At 56.0% G+C, this 25471-nt stretch overlaps 1 protein-coding gene across 1 annotated transcript in view; it reads left to right on the top strand.

The window, feature by feature from the left end:
- Positions 1 to 25471, top strand: part of MEGF8 (multiple EGF like domains 8) — a 53747-nt gene that overhangs the window by 6247 nt on the left and 22029 nt on the right. Inside the window, 28 exon segments of the mRNA XM_058280321.2 lie at positions 6390 to 6553; positions 6828 to 7034; positions 7890 to 8070; positions 8150 to 8238; positions 8891 to 9306; positions 9760 to 9905; positions 10025 to 10147; positions 11981 to 12135; positions 12434 to 12553; positions 12868 to 13012; positions 13095 to 13258; positions 14799 to 14999; positions 15400 to 15600; positions 16041 to 16268; positions 17048 to 17166; positions 17246 to 17377; positions 17470 to 17583; positions 18129 to 18377; positions 18868 to 19067; positions 19407 to 19617; positions 19716 to 19965; positions 20475 to 20607; positions 22299 to 22546; positions 22626 to 22736; positions 22897 to 23015; positions 23361 to 23568; positions 24026 to 24206; positions 24718 to 24881. Of these exon segments, the coding sequence (XP_058136304.1) occupies positions 6390 to 6553; positions 6828 to 7034; positions 7890 to 8070; positions 8150 to 8238; positions 8891 to 9306; positions 9760 to 9905; positions 10025 to 10147; positions 11981 to 12135; positions 12434 to 12553; positions 12868 to 13012; positions 13095 to 13258; positions 14799 to 14999; positions 15400 to 15600; positions 16041 to 16268; positions 17048 to 17166; positions 17246 to 17377; positions 17470 to 17583; positions 18129 to 18377; positions 18868 to 19067; positions 19407 to 19617; positions 19716 to 19965; positions 20475 to 20607; positions 22299 to 22546; positions 22626 to 22736; positions 22897 to 23015; positions 23361 to 23568; positions 24026 to 24206; positions 24718 to 24881 (4979 nt within the window).

The raw sequence follows: 25471 nt of genomic DNA, 5'->3' as shown, positions 1-25471 counted from the left end.
ACTAAACCTAATGTTAGTAGACAGAAGGAGTTAGGAAAGATTAGAGAAGAGAGTGATGAAATAGAGAATAGAAAAACAGTAGAATTTTTAAAATTTGATGTTTGAAAATATCAATAAAATTGACAAACCTTTAGCCAGACTGACAAAAAAAAAACAAAACACAAAAAACGAGAGGACTCAAATAACTACAAAGAATGAAAGGGAGTACATTACTACTGACCTTACAGATATAAAAAGTATTATAAGAGGGTACTATGAATAATTATATACCAACAAATTAGAAAACCTAGATGAAATGGACAAATTCCTAGTAACGTACTAATTACCTTATCCAATGCAAGAAGTAGAAAATCTCAACAGACTTACAACAAGAGATTGTATCTGTCATAAAAAGTCTCCCACAAAGAAGAGTCCAGGACCGGATGGTATCACAGCTGAATTCTACCAAACGTTTAAAGAACAATTCCTGTAAAACTCTTCCAAAAACTAGAATGAGGAAGGATTACTTCTTTACTCATTCTATGAGGCCAGCATTGCCCTGCTATCAAAGTCAGATAAAGACAGCACAAGAAAAATTACAGGCCAATTTCCCTTATTAATAAAGAAGCAAAAAACAAAACAAAACAACCTCAGCAAAATACTGGCAAAAGGATTATACCCCATGACCAAGTGGAATTTATTCCAGGAATGCAAGGATGGTTCAACATAAAAAAATCAATGTAATATACCATATTAATACAATGAAGAAAAAACAACACATGGTCATCTCAACACAGAAAATGCATTTGACAAAATACAACATCTTTTCATGCTTTTATCCTTTCATGATAAAAACACTCAGAGAACTAGGATTGGGAACTTTCTTAACATGATAAAGGGCATTTATAACAAACTCACATCAAATACCATACTCAATGGTGAAAGACTGAAATCTTTCCCCCTAAGATCAGGAATAAGACAAGGATGCCCCCTGTCATCTCGGTTATTCAGTCGTGGAAGTTCTAGTCAGAAGAATCAGTCAAGAGAGAGAAATAATGTGGCATGCAAATTGGAAAACAAGATCTCAAATTATCTCAATTATGGTACATGATATGATCTTATATGTAGAAGGTCCCAAAGAATCCACAAATAAGCTATTAGAGCTAATAAATGAATTAGCAATATCGCAGGATACAAGGTAAACACATGGAAGTGATTCACCAGTAATGAACAATCTGAAAAGGAAATCAAGAAGATTCCACTTACAGTAACATCTAAAAGAAAAATACCTAGGAATAAATTTAACCAAGAAGCTGAAAGACTTGTACCCAGAAAACTAGAAAACATTGCTGAAAGAAATTCAGTACCTAAATGAATGGAGAGACATGTTCATGGATTGGACGACTTAATATTGTTAAGATGTCAGTACTGCCTAAAGTGATATTCAAATTCATGCAATTCCTATAAAAATTTCAGCTGTCTTTTTTTGCAGAAATGGAAAATGTGTTTCTCACATTCCATGAAATTGAAAGGGACCCTGAATATCCATAGCAATCTTGAAAAAGAACAAAGTTAGAGGATTCACATTCCTGATTTCAAAACTTACTACAAAGCTACAGTAATTAAAGCAGTGTGGTGGGAAGCAGATGTGGCTCAAGCAGTTGGATGCTTGCCTACCACATGGGAGATCCTGGGTTTGGTTTCCAATACCTCCTAAAGAAGACAAGCAAGACAGCAAGCTGATGTGATGCGCTGGTGTGGTGAGCTGATGCCACGAGATGATGCCACAAGATGATGCAATAAGGAGGCACAACAAGGAAACACAGTGAGAGACACAACAAATGGGGAGCGAAGGTGGCTTGAGTGATTGGGCACTTCTGTCCCACATGGAAGGTCCCATGTTTGGTTCCTGGTACCTCCTAAAAAGAAGACGAGCAGACACAGGAGCACACAAAGAACAGACACAGAGAACAGAGAGCAAGCGCAAACAATGGGGGTGGGGTGGGGGAAGAAATAAATAAATAAAATCTTTTTTAAAAAAGTGTAGTACTGGCATAAGGATAGACATATAGATCAAGGGAATAGAATTGGTCCAGAGATAAATCTGCACATTGTTGGCCAGCTGATTTGATTTTCAACAAGGGTGCCAAGTGCATTTAACAAACAGGGAAAGAGTAGTCTCTTCAACCAGTGGCACTAGGATACCTGTAAATCCACATGGAAAAGAATGAATGTAGACTCCTACCTCTCACCATATACAAAAATTAATTCAAAATAGGTATACAACCATTAATATAAGACCTAGTACTATAAAACACTTAACAAGAAAACATAGGGAAGTATCTTCAGGACCTTGTAATATGCAGTGAGTTTTTAGATCTTACACTAAAAGCACAAGGAATAAAAGAAAATATAGGCAGTGGACCTGGCCCAGTGGTTAGGGCATTCGTCTACCACATTGGAGGTCTGCGGTTCAAACCCCGGGCCTCCTTGACCCATGTGGAGCTGGCCCATGCGCAGTGCTGATGCGCGCAAGGAGTGCCATGCCACATGGGTGTCCCCCGCGTAGGGGAACCCCACGCTCAAGGAGTGCGCCCTGTAAGGAGAGCCGCCCAGCACGAAAGAAAGTGCAGCCTGCCCAGGAATAGTGCTGCACACACGGAGACCTGACACACAAGATGATGCAACAAAAAGAAACACAGATTCCCGTGCCGCTGACAACAACAGAAACGGACAAAGAAGACACAGCGAATAGACACAGAGAACAGACAACCAGGGTGGGGGAGGAAGGGGAGAGAAATAAACAAATAAATAAATCCTTAAAAAAAAAAAAAAAAAGAAGAAAATATAGACAAAATGGACTTCATAAAAATTAAAAACTTTTTTTCTTCAAAGGACAAAAAATAACAAGATAGGGAAAAGACAAACTGTTGAATGGGAGAAAATATTCGGAAACCATACATCTGACAAGGTTTTAATATATAGACTATATGGAGAACTCCTACAACTTAACAACCAAAAGACAACTCAATTAAAAAATGGACCAAGGTAGGGGCAGGGGAACAGGGGGTCAAGGATTTGAATAGACATTTCTCGAAAGAAGATATTCAGATGGCCAATTACTATATGAAAAGATGCTCAACATCATTTGGCACTAAAGAAGTGCAGGTTAAAACCGCAGCGTGATACTACTTCACACCCACAAGGATGGCTATTATTTAATAATCTGAAAATAACAAATGTTGACAAGGATGTGGAGAAGTAGGAACCTTTGTATTCATACATTGTTGATGGCAGTATAAAATATTGCAGCTGTTGTGGAAAACAGTTTGGCAGTTCCTCAGAAATGTAAACATAGAATTATCATATGACCTGACTATTCCACTTGGACAGATATTTGTACACCAGTGTTCATCGCAGCATTATTCACAATAGCCAAAAGGTGGAAGCAACCCAAGCATCCATCAACAGATGAATGGATAAACAAAATGTGGTCTCTCTATACAATGAGATATTATTCAGTTGTAAAAAGGAGTGAAGTGCTGGTACATGCTACAACATGGAGGAACCTTGAAGACAACATGTTGAGTAAAATAAGCCAGATACAAAAGGACAAATATTGTGTGATTTCTTTTATATGAAATACCTAGAATAAGCAAATACATAGAGACAGAAAGCAGAATAGTGGTTACCAGAGGTGGTAGAAAAGGGGAAGAGGGAGTTATTGCTAAATGAGTATGAGTTTGGGTTTGAGATGCTGAAAATAGTCTGGAAGTAGTGAAAGTTACATAGCTTTGTCAATGTACTTAATGTCAAAGAATTGTCCACTTAAATGGTTAAAATGATTTTATGATACGTATATTTTATCACCACTTAAAATAAATAAAATTAATTTTAAAAATCTACTTTTTTATCATGTTCTTTATCACACATAATTCTTGTAGCATCCTCACGAATGAGAGGCATTTTGGGTGCTTTTGTGTAGGGGGATATCAGAGTCAGGTCTCTACCTGGGCTGGCATGGCACTGGGTGGAAACAGGAGACCTTGAATTTGGGAAGGAACTTGGGGAAGGCAGATGGTGAGCCGGCCTCCAGCAAGCGTTTGACAAAGATGTACTTGTGATTCTGGGAACAGAGCCTTATCGCTTGGTTGAGGCTGGTAAACTTCCAGGAGGTCTGGTTGCCGAGGCCGGCTGAATGGTTCTTTGCATTCTTCAGACCAGGCGTGGGGGTCAGTGTGTGCTGTCCATGGGGGCTCTGCTCAGAACGCGATGGAGAACTGCCAGCTCCAGTATTCTCCCTTTCGTGTATTTCTGCTTCCTGTCATCCAGCATTTCCTCAGTGCCAGGCCCTGTACTGGGAAAGATCAGGGAGGGACCCCGAGGTAAATTAGGTCCAGACCCTGCCCTGGGGACCTACCAGGCTGCAGGGGGAGACAACCTGGACATAGATGGTCCTGGCCTAGAGAAAGGAGGGTTAAATGGGATGTGGAAACCCTGAAGAGAGGCACCTAACCCAGCAAGGGGGCATCAGGGAGGACTTCCTGGAGGAGGTAGGGAAGTTTGCTGAAAGGGAGGGAGAATGTGCTCCAGATAGAATGTGTAAAGGCCCAGCTCCCAGTAGAGCTGTAAGCAAGTGGGTCTCAAATGCCAGCTTAGGTTGCTGATCTTTCTCCTGGGGGTGATGGGGAGCCAAGGAGGGGCATTGAACAGGGCAGGGTCAGACAGGGACAGATATCCACAGTTGGGAAGATCCCTCAGGACCCCATGTTAAAGCAGGACTGCAGACTGAGAGGCCAGGAAGGAGGTGGATCAGTGGTCCTGATGAAAGGACGAGGCTGGGCTGAGCAGGGCACATCTGTGGAACACCTTCTCTCCGAACAGGCAGTTAGATCTATCATCTCAGTGAATGTTCACACCAGCCTTGGTGGGGAGGGAGATTCATCCCCATTTTCCAGTTAAGGAAACCAAGGTTCAGAGAGCCCTGGAACTGGCTCAGGATCACACAGCTAGTGAGCGGTGTGTGTGTGTGAGCATCTCCAATATCCAGATGAGTGTACTGAGGGCATGCGCAGAAGGGGCTGGCCCAGGGCCCTCCAGCAGGTCAAGGGCAGAACGGGGACCCAGGTGTCCTTGTTTCCTCAGCCCAGACCACTTACCTGCAACTGCCTTTAGTGGTCTCACTGAGTCCCCCACCCTTGTGTGGGATGTGGGGTGAAAGAACATTCTAGAACCAGGACTTGGTGGCGAGCAAGAGCAGTGGCAGTGCTAGGAGTCGTGGCACTGAGGATGTGCCAGCCCCCACTATAAGCACTTAACCTGCAGGGTCACTTCTCCTGCAGCTGCAGTCCAACATTGGCTGGCGCTTGGTGATCCAAAGGCTCCTTGGGGCTGGACAGCCAGGAACACTTGCTCAGAGCTGGCAGTCCATGCTGGCTAAGAGGGAAGCACGGCGGGGCTGTTAGCCAGAGTGCCTACACGTGGCTTCTCTTGGTGGCTTTGACTTTTCATAGCGTGACAGCTGTGTTCTGGGAAGCAGCCTCCCATAAGGCCCACGTGAGAGCATCAAGGCTTCTTATGATCCAGCCTCGGGGGTCCCAGCATTTCACTTCTGTTGCTTATTATTGGTCAGGCAGTCCCTAAGGTAGGCTGACCCAGCTCCAAAGACCTCACCTCACAATGGGAGGAGCGGCCAAGAATTTTTAATCCCCCAGAGTACTGTTATTTCCCCGTTTTAGAGGTGAGGAAACACATCCAGAGAGGTTAGGTGACTTGCCCGGGGTCACACACTAGCGCGAATGGCAGAGCCAAGATTGAGCCCCAGAATCCGTGCCCTTAGCCGCCGCAGTCAACAAGGAGGTGAGGCTCTGCTGGGGCAGAGCGGAGCTGCGAGCCCCAAGGTCAGGCCTCACTCCAAAGGGAAGAAATGGGCCTCTCCCCTCGGAGCTCTGGCCTGGAACAGAGGCCTCTCTCTTGTCTGGGTAGTACACCTCTCTGCTAGGGCCTGGCCCCTGCCCCTCAGGCCAGGCACGTCCAAGGCTCGGGCATCAAGGGAAAGAACAGGGCACGGGACCCCTGTGGTTCCACCCCGCGCGTGCCTGTTGGGATGGCGTTTCCTCTCTGCCCTTCAGTTTTGTCTGAAAAGGGGGAGGTGGTCATCCTGACCTCAGGAGTCCTTGCCAGGACTGGTCTGTAAATCCTCCTCTGGGCTCCTGTCCCTCTTGCTGCCACCGCTGTCACCTCTCTGGGCTCTGGGACCTGGAGCTCCTCCAAGGCAGGGCCCAGGCCTGACTCATCTTTGGGTCCCCAGCATCACCTGGAGCAGGGCTTGGTGACTGTGGGTGTCCTGCAGGGAGGTCTGGGGAGAAGGTCCACATTCGAGCCCAGCCCCTGTGGTTCTCACCCCCCAGCTCCCAGCCCCCAGCACCGGATCCTGCTGGACTTCCTCTTCCTGGACACAGAATGCACGTACGACTATCTGTTCGTGTATGATGGCGACTCCCCGCGTGGGCCCCTGCTTGCCAGTCTGAGCGGGAGTACCCGGCCTCCGCCCATCGAGGCTTCCTCGGGCAAGGTCAGTGGGGTGGGGCCTGTGGGGGCTGTGGCAGGAGGCACCAGGTAGGGGGAGTGGGGGAGAGAGAGAGGGATAGGTAGGCAGAGGGAAACGTGAGGTGGGGGAGGGGCAGGGAGACAGCGAGAGGGACTCAGACAGACGTAGGATGGTGGGGAGGGGCAAAAATAGGGCTCTGGGTCCCGCAGGTCAGCTGGGGCAGGGGTGGGTGCCCCCCCCCCGCCCAGCCCCCAGAACCCTGCCCACCTGGCCTGGCCTGGCCCACCTGTACCCGCAGATGCTGCTGCACCTCTTCAGCGACGCCAACTACAACCTGCTGGGCTTCAACGCCTCCTTCCGCTTCTCCCTGTGCCCGGGGGGCTGCCGGAGCCGCGGGCAGTGCCGGCCTCCCGGTGTGTGTGCCTGCGAGCCAGGCTGGGGGGGCCCTGACTGCGGCCTGCAGGAGTGCACGGCCTACTGTGGCAGCCACGGCACCTGTGCCTCGGTGAGCCTGGCCCCGCCACCTGCTACCGCTGACCCACCCTCCGTCAGGATCAGAACCTTGCCCGGGGCCTGAAGCTACCCCGCCATCCCACCCTTGCCCCTGACACCGACCCCACGAGGGTCCCTGCTCTCACTCACCATATGCCCCTCTCCTTCCAGAATCCACGCCACATGTTACTCCAACCCTGCCCCACCTCTACCTCTGGCCCCTCCCCTGCCTGAGCCCACGCCTATCCTCCCCTCTAACCCCACCTCTCACCTTTGAACTCAGCCCTCCTTCCTCTTGCCAGGCTGATGCCGTCCTCCCTGGCCACTCTTTCTGGCCTCAGGGCCCCTGCCTTGACTTCTGACCTTTGTCCACCAGCTGTGGTCCTAAGCTGTCCACATCCAGCTGTGGTTCTGGATCCCTGGAGCCCTGCCCTGAGCCCCCCAGATTTGAGCTCTTTCAGCCTGGACTGAACATCGATCCCACTGACTTTCTCCTGCAACCTGTCTTCTGTCCATCTGTCCCCATTTTGCACGTGTGTTGGGGTTTTTCTCTTTTTCTCCCTTTTTCTCTTGGGCTCCGGGTATGGCTTCTTTCCTCCACCTCTCTGCCTCTCTCTGGTTGTGTCTCTGTGTCCCCCGTTTCTTCCTTGCTCTGTTTGCCTGTTTCCTTCCTGGCCCTCTCTCTCTTTGCCTCTCTATCTCTTTCCCATTGTTTTCCTTCCTGTCTGTTTCTCTCCTTCTTCCTCTTTCTGTCCCTGTCTGCCTCTCTGTCTCGGGATCTTTCTGTCTTCACTTTCTCTGCCTCTCCTCTCTCTGAGTCTCTCCCTCTTCCTCTTTCTCTTTCCCTGCCTTCTGTCTTTTTCTTCAGGCTCTAGGGCCATGCCGTTGTGAGCCCGGCTTCCTGGGCCGCGCCTGTGACCTGCACCTGCGGGAGAACCAGGGGGCTGGCTGGTGGCACAACGTGAGTGCTGGGGACCCTGCCTTCTCTGCCCGTATTGGGGCAGCTGGTGCCTTCCTGTCCCCACCGGGGCTGTTGGCTGTTTTTGGAGGTGAGCAGATGGGGGTGCGCCTGGAATCAGGAGGCCCAGTAGCCTCTGGCCAAGGCTTGAGACCACACCCCCTCCACAGGCCAGGACCTCAACAACGCCCTGGGCGACCTCGTCCTCTACAACTTCTCCGCCAACACCTGGGAGCGCTGGGACCTGAGTCCTGCCCCGGTATGGACCCCACCCCTGCCCTACCAGCGCACCCAGCCCACTGACTGCCAGGCCCAGCTGGGGCCCCACAGCGACCCCGTCGCCCTGTTCTCCCCTTCCTCCCCGCTACCCGGCAGTGTGGTACAGGAACACCCATGCCTCTCTGCCTCTGCCTTTCTCTGTCTGATTTTCTTTCTTGCTCCACTCCTCCTGTCCCTCTTCCCCCACTCTTTCTTTCTGTGAGCCTCCTGTCTCTTTCTCTTGGTCTTCTTCTGTTTTTGTCTGTCTGACTCTTGGTCATCTGCTCCTTCTCAGTCTCTGGGTCTTGGTCTCTGGGCCTGAATTCCTCTGTTTCTCTCTTTCTGCTTTTCTCTGTCATTTCTCCTTCTATTCCTGCCTGCCTCCTCTTTTTGTCTTCATCTCACATTCTCTGTTTTACTTTACACACCTCCGCTTTTCTGTACCTGTCTTCTCTCTTTGTGAATCTGTCTTTCTGTGTCTGTCTCTGTCTCACCTTCTCTCCTTTCTCTTGCTGTATCTCTGTTTTCCTTTGTTTATCTGTTTCTTTCTCTCTGTCTTTTTGTGTCTGTGTTCCTCTCTGCCCATCTCTGGCTCTGGCTTTCTCTGTTACTCTCTTTCCCCTCCATCTCTGTTTCTTTTCTCTTCTTCACAGGCTGCCCGTCATTCCCATGTGGCCGTGGCCTGGGCCGGCTCCCTGGTGCTCATGGGTGGCGAGCTGGCTGATGGCTCCCTCACCAGTGACGTGTGGGCCTTCAGCCCCCTGGGCGGGGGCCACTGGGAGCTCCTGGCACCGCCTGCCTCCAGCTCCTTGGGGCCCCCAGGCCTGGCCGGCCACGCGGCTGCTTTAGTGGATGACGCCTGGCTCTATGTGTCCGGTGGCCGCACCCAGGACGACCTTTTCTCCTCCGGCCTCTTCCGTTTCCTCCTTGACAGCACCAGGGGGGGCCACTGGGAGCAGGTGGTCCCGGCAGGTGGGCGGCCCCCAGCGGCCACTGGCCACTCGATGGTGTTCCATGCCCCCTCCCGGGCCCTGCTGGTCCATGGTGGACACCGGCCCTCCACTGCCCGGTGAGTGATCTGTCCCACAACCCCCAGTGGGCAGGGTCTGGCTCAGTACCCTGAGCCTGGCAGCCCCACTCCCATCATTGTCCCCTAATGGACTCCTGTGGTCCCTCAGTCATGCCTGCCTGCCTCCCTGCCTTCCATCCTTCACTCACTCATTCAACCACCCACCTACTACGCACTCATTCTCTAGCCTTTTGCTCCGTCTCTTGGTCAGTGCTGCCCCCCACACTCCCATTCTTCTACCCATTCAACAGACCCTTCTTGGTGTCCAGCCCTTGCTGGATTAAGCAAGAAACTCAGAGAAGACCTGGCCCTGGGTCCTGCCCCAGGGAACTTCTGGTCTGGAGGGTAGAGATCCAATCATGGCAGTCTTAGCCCTGGGTCATCACACGACTCCTGAGAGCCCAGAGGAGGGGCCCTTCCTGACCTGAGCCCAGACCTGCCCCTTTGCCGCAGGTTCTCGGTGCGGGTGAACTCCACGGAGCTCTTCCATGTGGATCGGTGCGTGTGGACCACCCTCAAGGGCCGGGACGGGCTGCAGGGCCCGCGGGAGCGAGCCTTCCACACGGCCAGCGTTTTGGGGAACTACATGGTGGTCTACGGTGAGGGCAGCCCCGGTCCTGCCTGCAGGGACCTGCACTGGCCCCGGGCTGAGGCTCCCTGCGTGCAGATCCCCACCTCCCCCAGGCTTGCCAGCTGTGCCCCTTTCCTTCTTTCCCAGGGGGCAATGTGCACACCCATTACCAGGAAGAAAAGTGCTATGAAGATGGCATCTTCTTCTACCACCTTGGCTGCCATCAGTGGGTGTCGGGGGCCGAACTCGCCCCCCCAGGCACTCCCGAGGGTGAGTGGCCCCTGAGGGCTTCCCTCTCTCCCAGTGACTCTGTGCTTTGGCAAGAGCCCCCTTGGTCCCTGTCAGGGTGAGTCAGACCTATTGGGCCTCTGGACGCAAACCCGGGCTGGAGGCAGGACTGGGGCATTGTTACCATAGAGACGGAGGCAGTTACAGCGGCTTCAGATCTAGGTTCCATCCAAGTTTTGCCAGTTTCCAGCTGCCACAGGGAACTACCTAGGAAGAAGCAGCCTGTCCAGCTTGTCCACTGTTACACAGGGGCAAGTGGCAGAACCAGGACGGCTGGCCCCAAATAACCAGCTGTACAAAAACCATCACACTAAACTCTGTGTGTCTCAGTTTCCTCATCTGTGAAATGGGGATGATGACAACACTGAAGCCATTGGGCTGCGGGAGAAGACTGGGGTGCTGCATAAAGCCAGCCTAGTGAAGGTCTCCACGCACTGTAATAGTGTTGAGGATCCTGCCGCAGGGCTGGGGCAGGGGGGGCTCTGGAGAAACCAGGGAGGGGTTCTGGAGAAACCATTCCCAGCCCTCTGGATCAGAGACTGCTTTGAGAATTGGGGGAAAGCCACAGGCCCTTTATTCAGAAAGACACTTGTACACGTACACTGAAGTGTCATTTCAGGGGCCTTGGACTTCCCAGAGGCCCATCTGTCCCCCACCCCTGGAAAAGAAGAGGACAGAGGGCAGGAGTAAGGAAGGAACGTTGGCCCCTGTGGGGTGGGCAGGAGGACAGAGCCCTGCGTGCCTGTCAAGAATATAGTCTGGGCCTGGTGTTGGCAGCCCCCATTCCAGGGCTCCTCTGCCTGTCCTTGTCCCTTTTGGGCCCCTCCCCTGGCCAGAGTGTGAGGTTTCTGAGGCCTCTTCCTCCTTCCCAGGCTGATGCCCTAGGCCAAGGCCTGTGCCCTGACGGAGCTCTCAGGGCAGGGAGAGGGCAGGGGAGCCACCGTTCACTGACCACTCACCTGTCTCCTGCTTGTGTGTGACAGAAACCCACCCCAGCTGGCTTAAGAAACAAAGAGAATTTCTTGACTCTCATGGGTGGAAGCTCCAGGGTCTGGCTTCAGGCTGCCCTGGCCTCAGGGGCCCACTCAATGCCATCGCCCCTGGCTCCCTCCGGGACCCGGCCGGGCTCACTCCAGTCTCTAGCAAGGCCACTTTTTGTAAATGGTCACCAGCAGCTCTCGATTACATTCTACCCTTAAGAAACCCCGGGGGGGAAGAGAATGCCTTTCCCCTGAGAATTGTAGCAAAAGTTCTGGGGTGGACTCATATTGCCCATTTTTCCAAAACTAATCAGTGAGACTAACTGGCTGGGCTAAAGCCCCCTTCTGCAAGAGTCTCATGGGCTGGGAGCCGGAGAGGGTGGTTTTCCAGAGAAGTATCAGAGGCCAGCACTGGAAGGCTGGTGCTAGACAAACAAAAACTGGTGAGAGCCCGCAGCCTGCTCTCTGCTCCATGTGGGTGGAATGATGGTTCCATTTATAGAGAAGGTAACTGAGGCTCAGAGAAGGCAAGTCATCTGCCCAAGGCCGCACAGGGTAGATCACGATTTGAATCCAAGTCTTTCTGACTCTAAATATTATGTGCCATCTGAAAGATTATTTGAGGAGAGACAGGTGGGAACTCAGAGGTGGATGGGAGAACTAGAGCTAGTGCCAGGCCAGGCAGGCTTTTCTCGGGCAGGTGGGCTTAAAGCAGGAGGCTGAAGGCTGGGCTCAGGGCTAAGAGAGTCCGGGACAGCTGCCCGGACAGGGGGGCCAGGCAGGGTGTGGTGGGGGGCTTCGGGGCTGATGTTCTTGGGGGTCTGTGTTCTCCTAGGCCGAGCAGCGCCTCCCAGTGGCCGGTACTCGCATGTGGCAGCCGTGCTTGGTGGCAGTGTCCTGTTGGTGGCTGGGGGGTACAGCGGCCGGCCCCGTGGGGACTTGATGGCCTACAAGGTGCCCCCCTTCGTGTTCCAAGCACCTGCCCCAGACGTGAGTACTGGGGTGGTAGGGAGAGGGGGCTGGGCGAGGGGACAACATGGTTCCCACAGATGAGGGAAGAAGAGGCTGGGGGTCCCTAGGGTCATGAGAGGAGGGAGGTCCCTGGGTTCAGGGAAGAGGAGCTAGCGCATACCTGTGCTAAGGTCCCTGGGGCTGGCAAGGGGCAGGGGGAGTGGGGGAACCCTCCGGCTGCTGAGCAGTCTAGGTTCCCTGGGCGACTCAAAGCGAGACTTGGAAGACAGCCCGCAGGTCTGAGTAGCCCCACCTCCCATCCACCGTCTCCCCACAGTACCACTTGGACTATTGCTCCATGTACACGGACCACAGCGTTTGCTCCCGAGACCCTGAGTGCAGTTGGTGTCAGGGGGCCTGCCAAGCTGCACCCCCTCCTGGGACCCCCTCAGGGGCTGTGAGTGACTGCCCTGGACCCTCTGTCCCCTAGCACAGATTCCCTGCCCTCAGTGTCTCCCTCTGCCTAAACTGAGAGGAGAAGGACCTCCCCCCAATTGGGAGACTGGCTTTTCATTCTTGACTCCTGACTGCTGACCCCCCAAACTTTGACCCTGTGGATCTCTGACCCCTGCCCTTTGATTTCCCACATTCCAACCCCGGTTCAATTCCCTAGTCTCCTTTCTGCCCCTGGACCCCCGTATTCACGGCCCGTCCCAGATCCCTTGAGTCCTGGTGGGTCAAGAGCCCTGTCGTCTCCCCTCCTCCCTGCAGTGCCCAGCTGCCAGCTGCCTGGGCCTGGGCCGCCTCCTGGGCGACTGCCAGGCCTGCCTGGCCTTCAGCAGTTCCACAGCCCCTCCCCGGGGGCCCGGCACCCTAGGCTGGTGTGTGCACAACGAGAGCTGCCTTCCGCGGCCCGGTGAGTGTCCGGCGGGAGTGAGGCGGGGTGGGGTTGGGGGACCTAGTGCCTAGTGCTGACAGCCCCCTCCCTCCCATCTCAGAGCAGGCCCGATGCCGAGGTGAGCAGATCTCAGGCACGGTGGGATGGTGGGGGCCGGCGCCTGTCTTCGTCACGTCCCTGGAGGCCTGCGTCACCCAGAGCTTCCTCCCTGGACTGCACCTCCTCACCTTCCAGCAGCCGCCCAATACCTCCCAGCCTGACAAGGTGGGCACCAGGGGATCGGGCCTTTTTGCTCTTATGTTTACCCCATTAGTCTTTACATCTGAGTGTCAGATTTTCCTGATTGATTTTAAAAAGTGTTTTCTTGTGGTAAAATACGCAAAACATAAAATTTACCATGAGTGATATTTAGTACTTTTACAATGCTGTGCACCTGGCTTCACTATCTATTTCCAGAACATTTTCTTCCCTTCAGAGGAAACTTGTACCCATTAAGCAGTTGCTTCCCATGATCCCTTCCCTCAGCCCCTTACAACCACTAATCTTCTGTCAGTCTCTGAATTTGCTGACTCTAGATATTTTTTATAAATGGAGTCATATTTTATGTGGCCCTTTGAGTTTGACTCCCTTCACTTAGCATCGTGTTTTCAAGGTCTTTCCATGTTGTAGCATGCATCAGAGCTTCATTCCTTAGGCAGGAGGAATAATACTCCACTGTTTGGATATGCTACATTTTGCTTATCCAGTCCTCAGTTGATGGGCATCTGGATGGTTTCCACCTTTTGGCTGCTATGAATAATGCTGCTCTCAACATTGGCGTGTTTTGTGTGAAAACCTCTTTTCAGTTATTTTGGGTATATGTTCAGGAGTAGAATTGCTGTGTCGTATGGTTATTCTGTGTTTAACTCATTGAGGAACTTTTAAACTGTTTTCCACAATGGCTATTTAATGATTTTAAAAATAGGTAATACATTCACATGGCCCCCAAATCACAATGATATAGAAAGTTATTGAGTGAAAAGTCTTTCCCATCTTCCCCACTACCCCTCAGTGTCCCAGAACTCTCTGGTCTCAGCATCTCTCCAATTTAAGACTACCCCAGAAGACCCACTTAGATTTCCATTGTATTCTTCCAGTACTCCTATTCAAGTACAAGTAAATAACATTTCTTTCTTTCTTTTAATTTAATTGCTCACAAGCTAGTATGCTATCCATACTCTACTACCGCTTCTTTTTTTTCACTGAACTTGTCCTGGTGACCTGATAACAGAACTCAGGATGCACCTTCACCCTTGTTTACAGCTGTGTAATATTCCACTTGTATTTCTTACACCACAGTGCTGTAGTTTATCTGGGCAGTCTCCCACTGATGGGTACTCCTGTTGTTCCACTCTTTTGCTATTATAAAATCACATACTAGCAATAAATCATATGGAATGTATGTCCCTTTGAAAGTTGGATTTGGACTTGTAGGCACTTAGCTGGAGAGTGGGGAGCTGGGGAGGTGGGTACTGGAAGGCCTAGGTCCTGGAGCTTCAGTGAGAGGTGGCAGTGTACAGGGGCTGGAGGAAAAGGTGAGTTCTGGGACCCCTTTGTCTACTGTCTGGATTTGTGTCCTGACTCTTCTCCCAGAGTGACCCTGGCAAGCTACCTAATCTCTGGCCCAAGGTCTCTTGTTGGGTCAAATGGGGAAGGAGGTTGAGTCAACTGGTCTTCCCTGGCTCTGATGTGGCCTGAGGGGTGTTGGGACGCTGGGGACAGTCCAGAGAGGTGCTCATGCCTATACCCCATCCCTGTGGAGCAGGTCTCGATCGTCCGCAGTACGACCATCACCCTGACCCCCAGCCCAGAGACAGACGTGTCCCTGGTCTACCGTGGCTTCATCCACCCACTGCTGCCGGGAGGCCCGGGCGGGCCAGGTGCTGAGGACGTGGCCGTGTGGGCCCGGGCCCAGCGCCTCCACGTCCTGGCCCGGATGGCCCGCGGCCCCGACACAGAGCACATGGTGAGGGCACCTGGGGTGCTGGGGGTGTGGTGCAGGGTGTCTGGGCGATTTGGGTGTCCTGGGGGAGAATTGAGGGAAGTCAGATGCTCAGGATATACCCCTGGTGGAGGAGAGAGTAGGGCCCAGAGGTTAGGGAGTCAAAATAGTGGGTTTTCAATTGTGTACACAATTTGGGGGAAATTTTGAAGAAGACGGGGAAGGTCTGACTTACCAAGCCAGTTTTCCTGAGAAGGAGGTGGGGCGCTAAGTGCGTTTGGGATGGTCTCAGGTCCGGGGAATTCCGAGTTCCTGCTCTTCCCAGGAGGAGGTGGAGCTCTAGGTGGGTTTAGGGGCTCTAGGAGGTTTCGGAGGTCTGGGAGGTTTCGGGAGTTCTGAGGCCCCCAACTGGCCTTGACCCCAGGAGGAGGTGGGGCGCTGGGCAGCGCAGCAGGAGAAGGAGACCAGGCGGCTTCAGCGGCCCGGGTCGGCCCGCCTCTTCCCCCTGCCCGGGCGGGGCCACAAGTACGCGGTGGAGATCCGGGGCCAGCTCAACGGCTCGGCCGGCCCTGGGCACAGTGAGCTCACCCTGCTCTGGGACCGGACAGGCGTGCCAGGTGGCAGCGTGAGTGTCTGGCCTCTGTCCCCACCCCCCAGGTCCTGGCTTCCGTCTCCTGTACTTTCTAACCCCCTGGACCCTGACGGGGTCCTTGACTCTTAGCCCCTGAACCCTCGTCCTCGCCTCTAACCCTCTAGACCCCAATGTCTGGTCCCTGGACCCTGACCTCTGATCTGATATTTTGACCCTTGTGCACATTTTCTGACTCTTGCCCTGACCTTGCTGACCTTGAACTCTTCCATATTTTGCCCTGTGATAGTCTAGATTCCCTTAAACCCTGGTCCCCCCTTTTCTGTAGATTTCCTAACTCCTGTCTTTCTATGATGTGCCTCAGCGCTCAATCTTGTCTCCAAACCCTAACCTCTGACCCTTGCCCAGACCTACTCCCTGCTTCCTGACCTTGACTTGGAGCTGGCCCTGTGTGACCCCTGCCTACCCCCTCCCAGGAGATCTCCTTCTTCTTCCTGGAGCCCTACCGCTCGGCAGCCTGCGCCTCCTATTCCTCCTGCCTGGGCTGCTTGGCAGACCAGGGCTGCGGCTGGTGCCTGGCCAGCGCCACCTGCCACCTGCGCCAGGGCGGGGCCCACTGTGGGGCTGGCGGGGCCCTGCTGGTGCTCGTGCCTGCCCTCTGCCCGCTCTGCGAGGAGCACCGTGACTGCCACGCCTGCACCCAGGTGCCTGCCGGGCTGCAGAGGGCGCTCTCGAGTCGGCGGGGGTCGGGCAGCCAGGACAGGCAGCCTGGGGAAGGAGGAGGCCCTGAGCTGGCCCGGGGGGCTTGGGGCTGTTGTCCTGGACCTGCAGGCAAGAACCAGGTGGGCCTGGAGGAGATGGGGGTACCTGGGGGCCAGAAAGCCCAGCTCAGCCTTCCCCAGATGGGGCGCTTAGCGTATTGCTCCAAAGGAAGGGCGTGCCCATGGATGGTCTTGAGGCCTGGCTAGCCCCAGGGCTCCAGATGATGTAGTCAGGTATCCTCCCTCCAGTCCGTGTCTGCATTGTCCCTGGGAGGCCATTCCTTGAGTGTCAAGGGAACCCCAGGGGCTCCAGGCTTTCGTCTCCCCGCTCAGCCACCCAAGTTCTGAACAGAGAGAGCCCAGTTCTCGTCCCCGCCCACCCCCACGCCCAGTCCAACCGTGTCCAGGACTGCGCTTCAGCCTTGGGCAGATTCCTGGGCGGGTCGCTGAGGTGGGGAGAAGGGGCTTTGACTACTTGCCCGTTTCTGGATCCCCCAGCCCCACGCAGAAGGGGCGCTGTTGCCCAAGAAGGACAGGCAGAAACCCAGGTGCCTTGGTGAAAGGGGAGTCCAGAGAGGCAGCTCTGGGGGACAGCTGGGCTTGGAGGGGGTGGGCTGTGCGGGGGGCAGTCGAGGGAGGCAGCTGCGAGTCTGGGGTGGGGGGACTGGGATTGGGAGCCCCAGGGAGAGGCTAAGCTGGGCTCTGACTCCTCCCCCCTCCAGGACCCCTTCTGTGAGTGGCTTCAGAGCACCAGCCGCAAAGGGGACGCAGCGTGCAGCCGGCGGGGCCGGAGTCGGGGCGCGCTGAAGAGCCCAGAGGAGTGTCCCCTGCTCTGCGGCCAGTGAGCCCGGCTGGGCCCTGGGGGAGGTGCCTGTGGGGGTATGGCCCGGGGCCGGCAGTGACCCCTGCCCTGCCCCTAGGCGCCTGACCTGTGAGGACTGCCTGGCCAACTCAAGCCAGTGCGCCTGGTGCCAGTCGACGCACACCTGCTTCCTCTTCGCTGCCTACCTGGCCCGGTACCCGCACGGGGGCTGCCGTGGCTGGGACGACAGGTGTGGTCCCCGGTGGGGGGGTGGGGAGGGGTGGGTCCAGACTGGCCGAGGGAGCTGGGCACTGACCGCCTCCCACCCCCATCCCTCTGCAGCGTGCACTCGGAGCCGCGGTGCCTGAGCTGCGACCGCTTCCTGACCTGCCACGAGTGTCTGCAGAGCCATGAGTGTGGCTGGTGCGGCAATGAGGACAACCCCACTCTGGGGCGGTGAGCTGGGGGGGCCTGGGGAGGGGCTGGGGTGGCGGTGAGGGGAAGCGGTCGGGAGGGCTGGGACACTGAGCTGGGCTCGGGGCAGGGGCTGGCTGGGACATTGCCTGCTCATTTCTAACTGCCTGTTTCTCGGCCCCTTCACCCCGTCCCCCATCCCTCTGCTTTTCTTTACCTTCCTCCCTCTCTGGATTTCTCCCCCTCCTCCTCTTTTTCTTGCTCCTTTCTTCCCCGCCTCTCTTCTGTTGTCTTTCTGATTTGTTTTCCCTTATCGTTTCTTCTCTATTTTCTTCCTTTTCATCTTTCCTTCTTGTCTCTCTCCTCTCCCCCTTTCGCTGTATCCCCCGTCTCTCTCTCTTCTACCTCTTGAAATCCCTTCCATTATTGCTCTTCCATTTCTCCTCTTTCTGTCCTTCTCTCCATATTCCTCTTTCTGATTCTCTCTCTTTGGCCTCATCTCTCCCCCCCTCCCCATGTCCCTGTCTCTGTCTCTTGCTTCTTTATTGCCCCCACTTTGGCCCCCATCTCCAATCTCCCACCCCCAGGTGCCTCCAGGGGGACTTCTCAGGGCCCCTGGGTGGGAGCAACTGCTCCCTGTGGGTGGGGGAGGGCCTGGGGCTGCCTGTGGCCCTCCCTGCCCGCTGGGCATATGCCCGCTGCCCGGACGTGGATGAGTGCCGCCTGGGCCTGGCACGGTGCCACCCGCGGGCCACCTGCCTGAACACGCCCCTCAGCTACGAGTGTCACTGCCAGCGGGGCTACCAGGGCGACGGCCTCACGCACTGCAACCGCACGTGAGTGAGGTGGGGTTGCCATGGAGATGTGGCCCCCAGTGCTGGGGTGCCTGGAGGTGGGTGGGTGATGCGACCAGGTGCTGGGTTCCCTCTGGTGGGACCAGCACCCCAACTTAGCCTGGCATTTATACCTGGTAGACTAGACCCTCATGGGCGTAGCAGGGCATCTGTGGAGACCAGGTCACCAAGGTAACGCTAGTTACCATGGAGATGGGCCACCATAGACTGTGGACTCTAGTCTTTAGCATTGCCATGGAAGTGGAGGAGGACCATGTTGAGGGGTTTTTGCAGATTATAGGTCACCTCTGGTGAAATGTAGTTACTCAAGAGACAGCAGTTAGCACATGTGGTGGGGTTTCCTTGAAGACAGGGTCACCCCCGTAGTCCAGGGCAGTGTAAACGTGCCGTAGCTTGTGGTGGTGCTGTGGTGGGGATGGTGGGCGTTTTGGGGGCTCTCGGCCCTTCTCCTGACCCCGCCGTGGCCCCTCAGGTGCCTGGAGGACTGTGGCCACGGCGTGTGCAGTGGGCCCCCCGACTTCACCTGCATGTGTGACCTGGGCTGGACGTCCGACCTGCCCCCACCCACGCCCGCCCCGGGACCCCCTGCTCCCCGCTGCTCCCGTGACTGTGGCTGCAACTTCCACAGCCACTGCCACAAGCAGGGCCCTGGCTTCTGTGACGAATGCCAGGGTGAGCAGCCCCCCAGCTCCCCCTCCCCAGGACTGGCCCAGCCCCTGCCACTGCTCTTGGGAGCCTCTGCCCTGCTCTGGGCTCCATCTCCTCTCATTCAGCACTGGGTCCTGCAGCCCCCTTCCCTGCTGCTGACCTCAAACGTGTTTCAGAGCCACTGGTCTCTCTGACTGGGTCTCAGTTCCCCCTCTTGGGACTTGCTGTATCCTCCTCCCTATCCTGGGCCCTGGTTCCCCCACTTTCATGCCCCGGGTGGGGGACTTCATGGGCTGAGCCTGTTGGACCAGGCCCCTTCCCACCCTTGGCCCTGACTCTGTCCTACCTGCTGGGCCTCTGCAGACTGGACATGGGGGGAACACTGCGAACGGTGCCGGCCCGGCAGCTTTGGCAATGCCACGGGCTCGGGTGGCTGCCGGCCCTGCCAGTGCAATGGGCATGGGGATCCACGCCGGGGCCACTGTGACAACCTCAGTGGGCTCTGCTTCTGCCAGGACCATACCGAAGGCGCCCACTGCCAGCTCTGCTCCCCCGGCTACTATGGGGACCCCCGGTGAGCTGAGTGGCCAGGAGGGCAGGGCCGGGTGGGGTTAGGGACGCAGTGGGGCAGGGCAGGACTGCTCTGATGCTGGCTCTCCTCCATCTCCCCAGGGCCGGTGGCTCCTGCTTCCGGGAGTGCGGGGGCCGCGCCCTCCTCACCAACGTGTCCTCAGTGGCACTGGGCTCTCGCCAGCTTGGGGGACTGCTGCCTCCCGGTGGTGGGGCGGCAAGAGCCGGGCCAGGCCTGTCCTATTGCGTGTGGGTTGTCTCAGCCACTGAGGTGCTACAGCCTTGTGCCCCCGGGACCCTCTGTCCCCCGCTCACCCTCACCTTCTCCCCCGACAGCAGTACCCCCTGCACGGTGAGCACTGAGGAGACAAGGGCTCAGGCCCACGAACCAGACCCATGTCTCCCCCACCCAACATGTGGTCCCACATCTCTTTTTTTTTCATTCTCCAGACCCCAAACCCTATTCCTCAGAACCCCAGCCCTTTGTTCCTAAACCCACAGACCCCCACATTTCCCAGGTCATCTCCTGTTTCCTGGACTCTGATTTCCCATCGTTCAGGTCTTCAAATTCCCCTTCCCCAGCTCAGACAGGGTAAATAGTTTCCCCTTGGATGTTGGCTCTGGTGGCTTGGTAAGGGCTGCTTAGAGCTTTGTATCGAGAAGGAAGCTCAGTGGGAGCGCCTGCTCGATTAGGCACGTCTGCTCTGAACACAAGACGGGCAATGGGAGCATGGTGACAAGCCTGCCCTGGGTCCTTGACAACCCAGGTTGCCTTCTCCTGAACTCCTCCTCCCAAAGCCCAAGCGTCCCCCTTTCTCATCCTCTTTGTCACCCCTGACCCTCGGTTCTGTACCCCCCCAGCTGAGCTACGTCCTGGCCTTCGATGGATTCCCTCGCTTCCTGGACACGGGTGTCGTCCAGTCAGACCGTAGCCTCATTGCTGCCTTCTGCGGCCAGCGGCGGGGCAGGCCGCTCACTGTACAGGCCCTGACAGGTATGGGGCCTGGGGAGAGGGGGACCTCTTTGTCCCTTGCCCCCGCACCTTGCCGTCTGCGTGGGCTCTGAGGCCCAGATACCCACCCAGCCTTGCCACTGACTTGCTGTGGGATGCAGATCTTTGCCATCTCTGGACCTCTGCTTCCTCAGTTGAGAGGAAAAGAGAGAGGTTTGTGCTGGCTGAGGTGGTTCTCTGTGAAGGGTGGCCAAGCAGGGCATGGTTGGTGTGAGGCCCCCGGAGCATCCCGACCAGGGCAATCTGGTCACATCTGGAGACACCGTGATTGTCACGCTTAGGAATGCTAGTCTGCAGTGCCTAGGACAACCCCCCACAACAGAGGGTTACCTGGCCCCGAAAGTCAGCAGCGCCGAGAAGTTGGGAAACCCTGCTTGGTCTAATTAAGAAGTGGTGCAAAGAATCTGTTACCCGTGGACGTTAAAGGGTCTGAGTTTGGAAATGGCTCTCCTTTGTCGTGAATCAGTGGTTCTAAGGCTGAGAGGGACAGAGGGGAGTTGTGGCCTCTGAGGACTGCGTGAAACCCCTCACAGCAAGCAGCTCGAACGGAGGTGCCCTCTATTTCATTTCACTCAGCATACGTTTACAGGGCACCGAAGGTGACAGAGGTGGGATGTGGCAGCGAGCGAGGGACACGGGTCCTGCCCTCATGAACTGCAGTCCAGTGGGGGGTAGGCCGAACAGCATTCGGGGAAGTGAACTCAAAATAGATACGCCTTCACTGAGGGCGGGAGAAAGTGGAAGAGGGGCAGCACAGCCTCCTCTGGGGAGTTGGGAGGGGCTGCTCTGTGGTTGAGAAAGGTGGCTGGAGGCCTTAAGGGAGGGGGTGGGGAGGGCGACTGTTCCCGCAGACGGAACAGCCTTCAGAGGCTCTGAGAAGCATCAGGAAGGGCGCTGGGCCATGGGGCTGGAATGCAGAGGGCACAAGAGCAGAGGTGCAGAGGCAGTGGTTGGAGGATCTGCAGACCCCTGAGCCCGAGAAGAAGACTTTAAAAATATATATATATGTGATTTTATGGAGGTGTATTTCACATATCATGTAATTATCCCCTGCCCCTCCCCAAGCAGCCACTGATCTACTTTCTAAGAGCAGTAGGTACTGTGGAAGGGTTTGGAGCTTGGCAGTGGCAGAAACAGATTTATATCTTTATTTTTATTTTTTTAATTTTAAGTGGTACCAGGGATTGAACCCAGGACCTCATACCTGGAAGCAAGTGCTCAACCACTGAGCTACATCCTCTCCCCAGTGAGAGTTGGTTTTTTTTTGGTTGGTTGTTTTTAGGAGGTACTGGGGATTGATCCAAGGGCTTTGGACATGGGAAGCAGGCGCTCAACCGCTTGAGCTATATCCTCTCCCTGGATTTATGTTTCTAAAGGATCACTCTGGCTCCTTGAAGAGTGGAGTGTAGGGGAGCTGGGAAGACCAGTGGGGGGCCTGCAGGTGTCCAGGCGACTTGTAGCGCTGACTTGGATGGCGGCAGAGGTGGTAGCAAGCAGTGGATGGATGAGAGAGACTGAGGCTGTATAGTCGACAAAACTTGATGGTTTAGGCAAGGGAGGGGTGCGAAGGAGACTGTTGCTCCCTGCCCAGTTGTGCTCGCGTTTCTCAGACCCTGGGAGTGGCCCGCACCCGGCACCCACTTTGCTAAGAGCCTCCTCCTCTCCTCTGGCAGGGCTGCTCGTGCTGCACTGGGAGGCCAACGGCTCCTCGTCGTGGGGCTTCAACGCCTCGGTGGGCTCTGCCCGCTGCGGGTCAGGGGGCCCCGGGAGCTGTCCTGTGCCCCAGGAGTGTGTGCCCCAGGACGGGGCTGCAGGAGCGGGGCTCTGCCGATGTCCCCAGGGCTGGGCTGGCCCCCACTGCCGCCTGGCTCTGTGTCCTGAGAACTGCAATGCCCACAATGGTGCAGGGACTTGCAACCAGGTACAGGTGGGACAGTGCCAGCCAGGGGGGACAGGGGTGGCGACCGGCCCCCCCTGAGCCTCCCTCTGCTCCGCTCCAGAGCCTGGGTGTGTGCATCTGTACCGAGGGCTTCGGGGGTCCCGACTGTGCCACGAAGCTGGACGGTGGGCAGCTCGTCTGGGAGACCCTCATGGATAGCCGCCTCTCGGCCGTGAGTTGTGGAATCCCGTTCTCTGGGGAAGCTCCACGTAGTGTGGCTCCTGGATCGTTCTCTCGTGACCTCTCCTGGGCCCCACCCCACCCCCCAGACCCTACACCCAAGCCTGGCACTGTGCCATGACCTCAGCCTGACTCCTGCCCCCGCCCCCCAGGACACTGCTAGCCGCTTCCTGCACCGCCTGGGGCACACCATGGTGGAGGGACCCGATGCCACCCTGTGGATGTTTGGGGGCCTGGGCCTGCCCCAGGGGCTGCTGGGAAATCTGTACAGGTGAGGATTGTCTTGGCCGTTGGGATACCTGAATGAGAGATAATCACCTCAGGGAATGCTAAGGCGTCTGTCACACAAGGGTCACCTCGGGGGCGTTGGTAAACTGCTTCAGGTGAGGGACACCCAAAGGATGTGAGGACACTTGTCACAGGAGGCTCACCCCAGGGTCTGGAATACTTACTTGAGTGGTGCTGCCCCAGGAAATGCTAAGATGAAGGTTACCCCAAGGCCTAGGAGGCTTACCTCTGAGGATTCTGGGGAACCTGTGAGGGAGGGTCACCAGGGGATGCTATATGACTGTACAGTCAGGCTGTTTTGAGGCCACTCCCTGCCTCTCGGCCCCAGGTACTCAGTGAGTGAGCGCCGGTGGACACAGATGCTGGCAGGAGCCGAGGACGGGGGCCCCGGCCCCTCACCTCGCTCCTTCCATGCCGCCGCCTATGTGCCTGCTGGCCGTGGTGCTATGTACCTGCTGGGGGGGCTCACGGCTGGGGGTGTCGCCCGCGATTTCTGGGTCCTCAACCTTACTACCCTGCAGTGGCGGCAGGAGAAGGTGAGCATCTCCCCCGGCCCCCAACCCCCACAACTAGACTGACAGGGTTGGCCAGAGCAGCTCCCCCCAGCTTCGCCGCCAGGGACAGGCTTCCTCCCAGGGCTCCCAGTGGCGTCCCAGAGCTGAACTTCACCAGGGCAGCCGGGGCGGGAGGCTCTTGTTGGCAGGTACAGTGAGCTCCACCGAGCCTGTAGCACGAGAGCTGAGGGGCAGAGGCTTCCCAAAGAAACAGCAGGCTGCTCCCATCTGAGAGTGGGTGTGGAGCAGGTAGAAATAAGATGTCTCCTACGCACCTGCTGGTACCACAGCCAGGTGAAAGCCCTGGCACCTGACCCAAGGAGCTCACTACCTTCTTGGAGAGTCAGAGGGGCGGGCAGGGAACTGTGAGTTGGCTGTCCACCCGCAAGGTGACCCCTGGCCTCCAGCCTCTGGGTGACCTCCACCCTCCATCCCCCAGGCCCCTCAGACTGTGGAATTGCCAGCAGTCGCTGGCCACACCCTCACTGCCCGCCGTGACCTCTCTCTGCTCCTGGTGGGCGGTTATTCCCCCGAAAATGGCTTCAACCAGCAGCTGCTGGAGTACCAGCTGGCGACCGGCACCTGGGTGTCTGGAGCCCAGAGCGGGACGCCACCCACAGGTGGGGCTGGGGACCAGGAGGGCTCGGCACTCTTTGACCCCTGCCCTGTAGGGCATTGCGAAGCCCTTGTCCACTCCCACTCTCTCCAGCCACTGTGACAGCACCTTGTTATCTGTCCCTCCCCTCAGCTTCTCTGGGGGCATTTGCTTTCTGTGTTTGCCCCTCCCAGACTCCATGATAAACTGCCCGCCTCCTGCCCAATAACAGTGTGGTCACTGCTTCCAGAAGGTTCTAAGATCCCTGCCCCTCAGGTATTCTCCTTTCTCTCTCTCCTTCCATGTTTGATGACTGTCCCTGGATATTCTGGACACCCCGTGCCCCACCTAAGAGCCTTACAACTCTCCAGCAATCGATCACGCTCTCTTCCCGAGTCTCTAGTGATTGTCCTTAGGGAGGGAGGCATGGAGAAGGGCCCCCAGGTCTCTGTGGTCACCGAGGAAGGGCAGGGTGGGAGTGGGGCCTTTCTCACCACCAGCCCCTCCCCAGCTCCTGTGGTCACTGTCCCCACCAGGTCTCTATGGTCATTCTGCCGTCTACCACGAGGCCACGGACTCCCTCTACGTGTTTGGGGGCTTCCGCTTCCACGTGGAGCTGGCGGCCCCGTCCCCCGAGCTCTACTCCCTGCACTGCCCTGACCGCACTTGGAGTCTGCTGGCCCCTTCTCAGGGGGCAAAGGTCAGGAAAAGAGGCCAGACAAATGGATGTGGGGGCAGGAGGGAGGTGCCCCATTTCCCAGGACCCCAGGGACTGGCCTGATCCCTTTCAGTCCCCTAAACTGGGGACTTCTTCTGCCTCTGATTTGGAGGAAAAGACTCCAGGACCAGGAGGCCAGAGGCATGGGTTCCAGCTCTTGGTAGGGGCCTGGCTGGTCCCTCCTCCTTCCTGGGCCTCCTACTCTATAAAGAGTGGGACTGAGGCCCCTGGCACTTCCTGCCTCACAAGGTCCAGAGGCAGTGTGGGGGTGAATGTGGAGCTGCACATGTGCTGGTTGGAGGCAATTGCGTTTTTCAGTCCGTGAACACACTTCCAAGCCCCTCTTGGGGCTGGCCTGAGAGGCAGGCAGAAGTAGGATACCCGGGCCTTGCCCCCAAGATGCCCCCAGCCCAGCTGGCAAGGTCGGACTCATGCCAGAAACGTGGATGTTTATCTCAAGTAGCTCACGCTCAGTTCCCGGGGAGCAGCGCGGGGTTTGGGGGTTACGGGAGCCAGCACTGGGGGCTTCTGGGGTAGACGGGAGGCTTCCTGGAGGATGCAAGATTTGAGGA

Source organism: Dasypus novemcinctus, chromosome 18 (assembly GCF_030445035.2).
Source record: "Dasypus novemcinctus isolate mDasNov1 chromosome 18, mDasNov1.1.hap2, whole genome shotgun sequence".
NCBI classification, from domain to species: Eukaryota; Metazoa; Chordata; class Mammalia; order Cingulata; family Dasypodidae; genus Dasypus; species Dasypus novemcinctus.
This window is presented reverse-complemented; position numbering and strand designations above follow the sequence as displayed.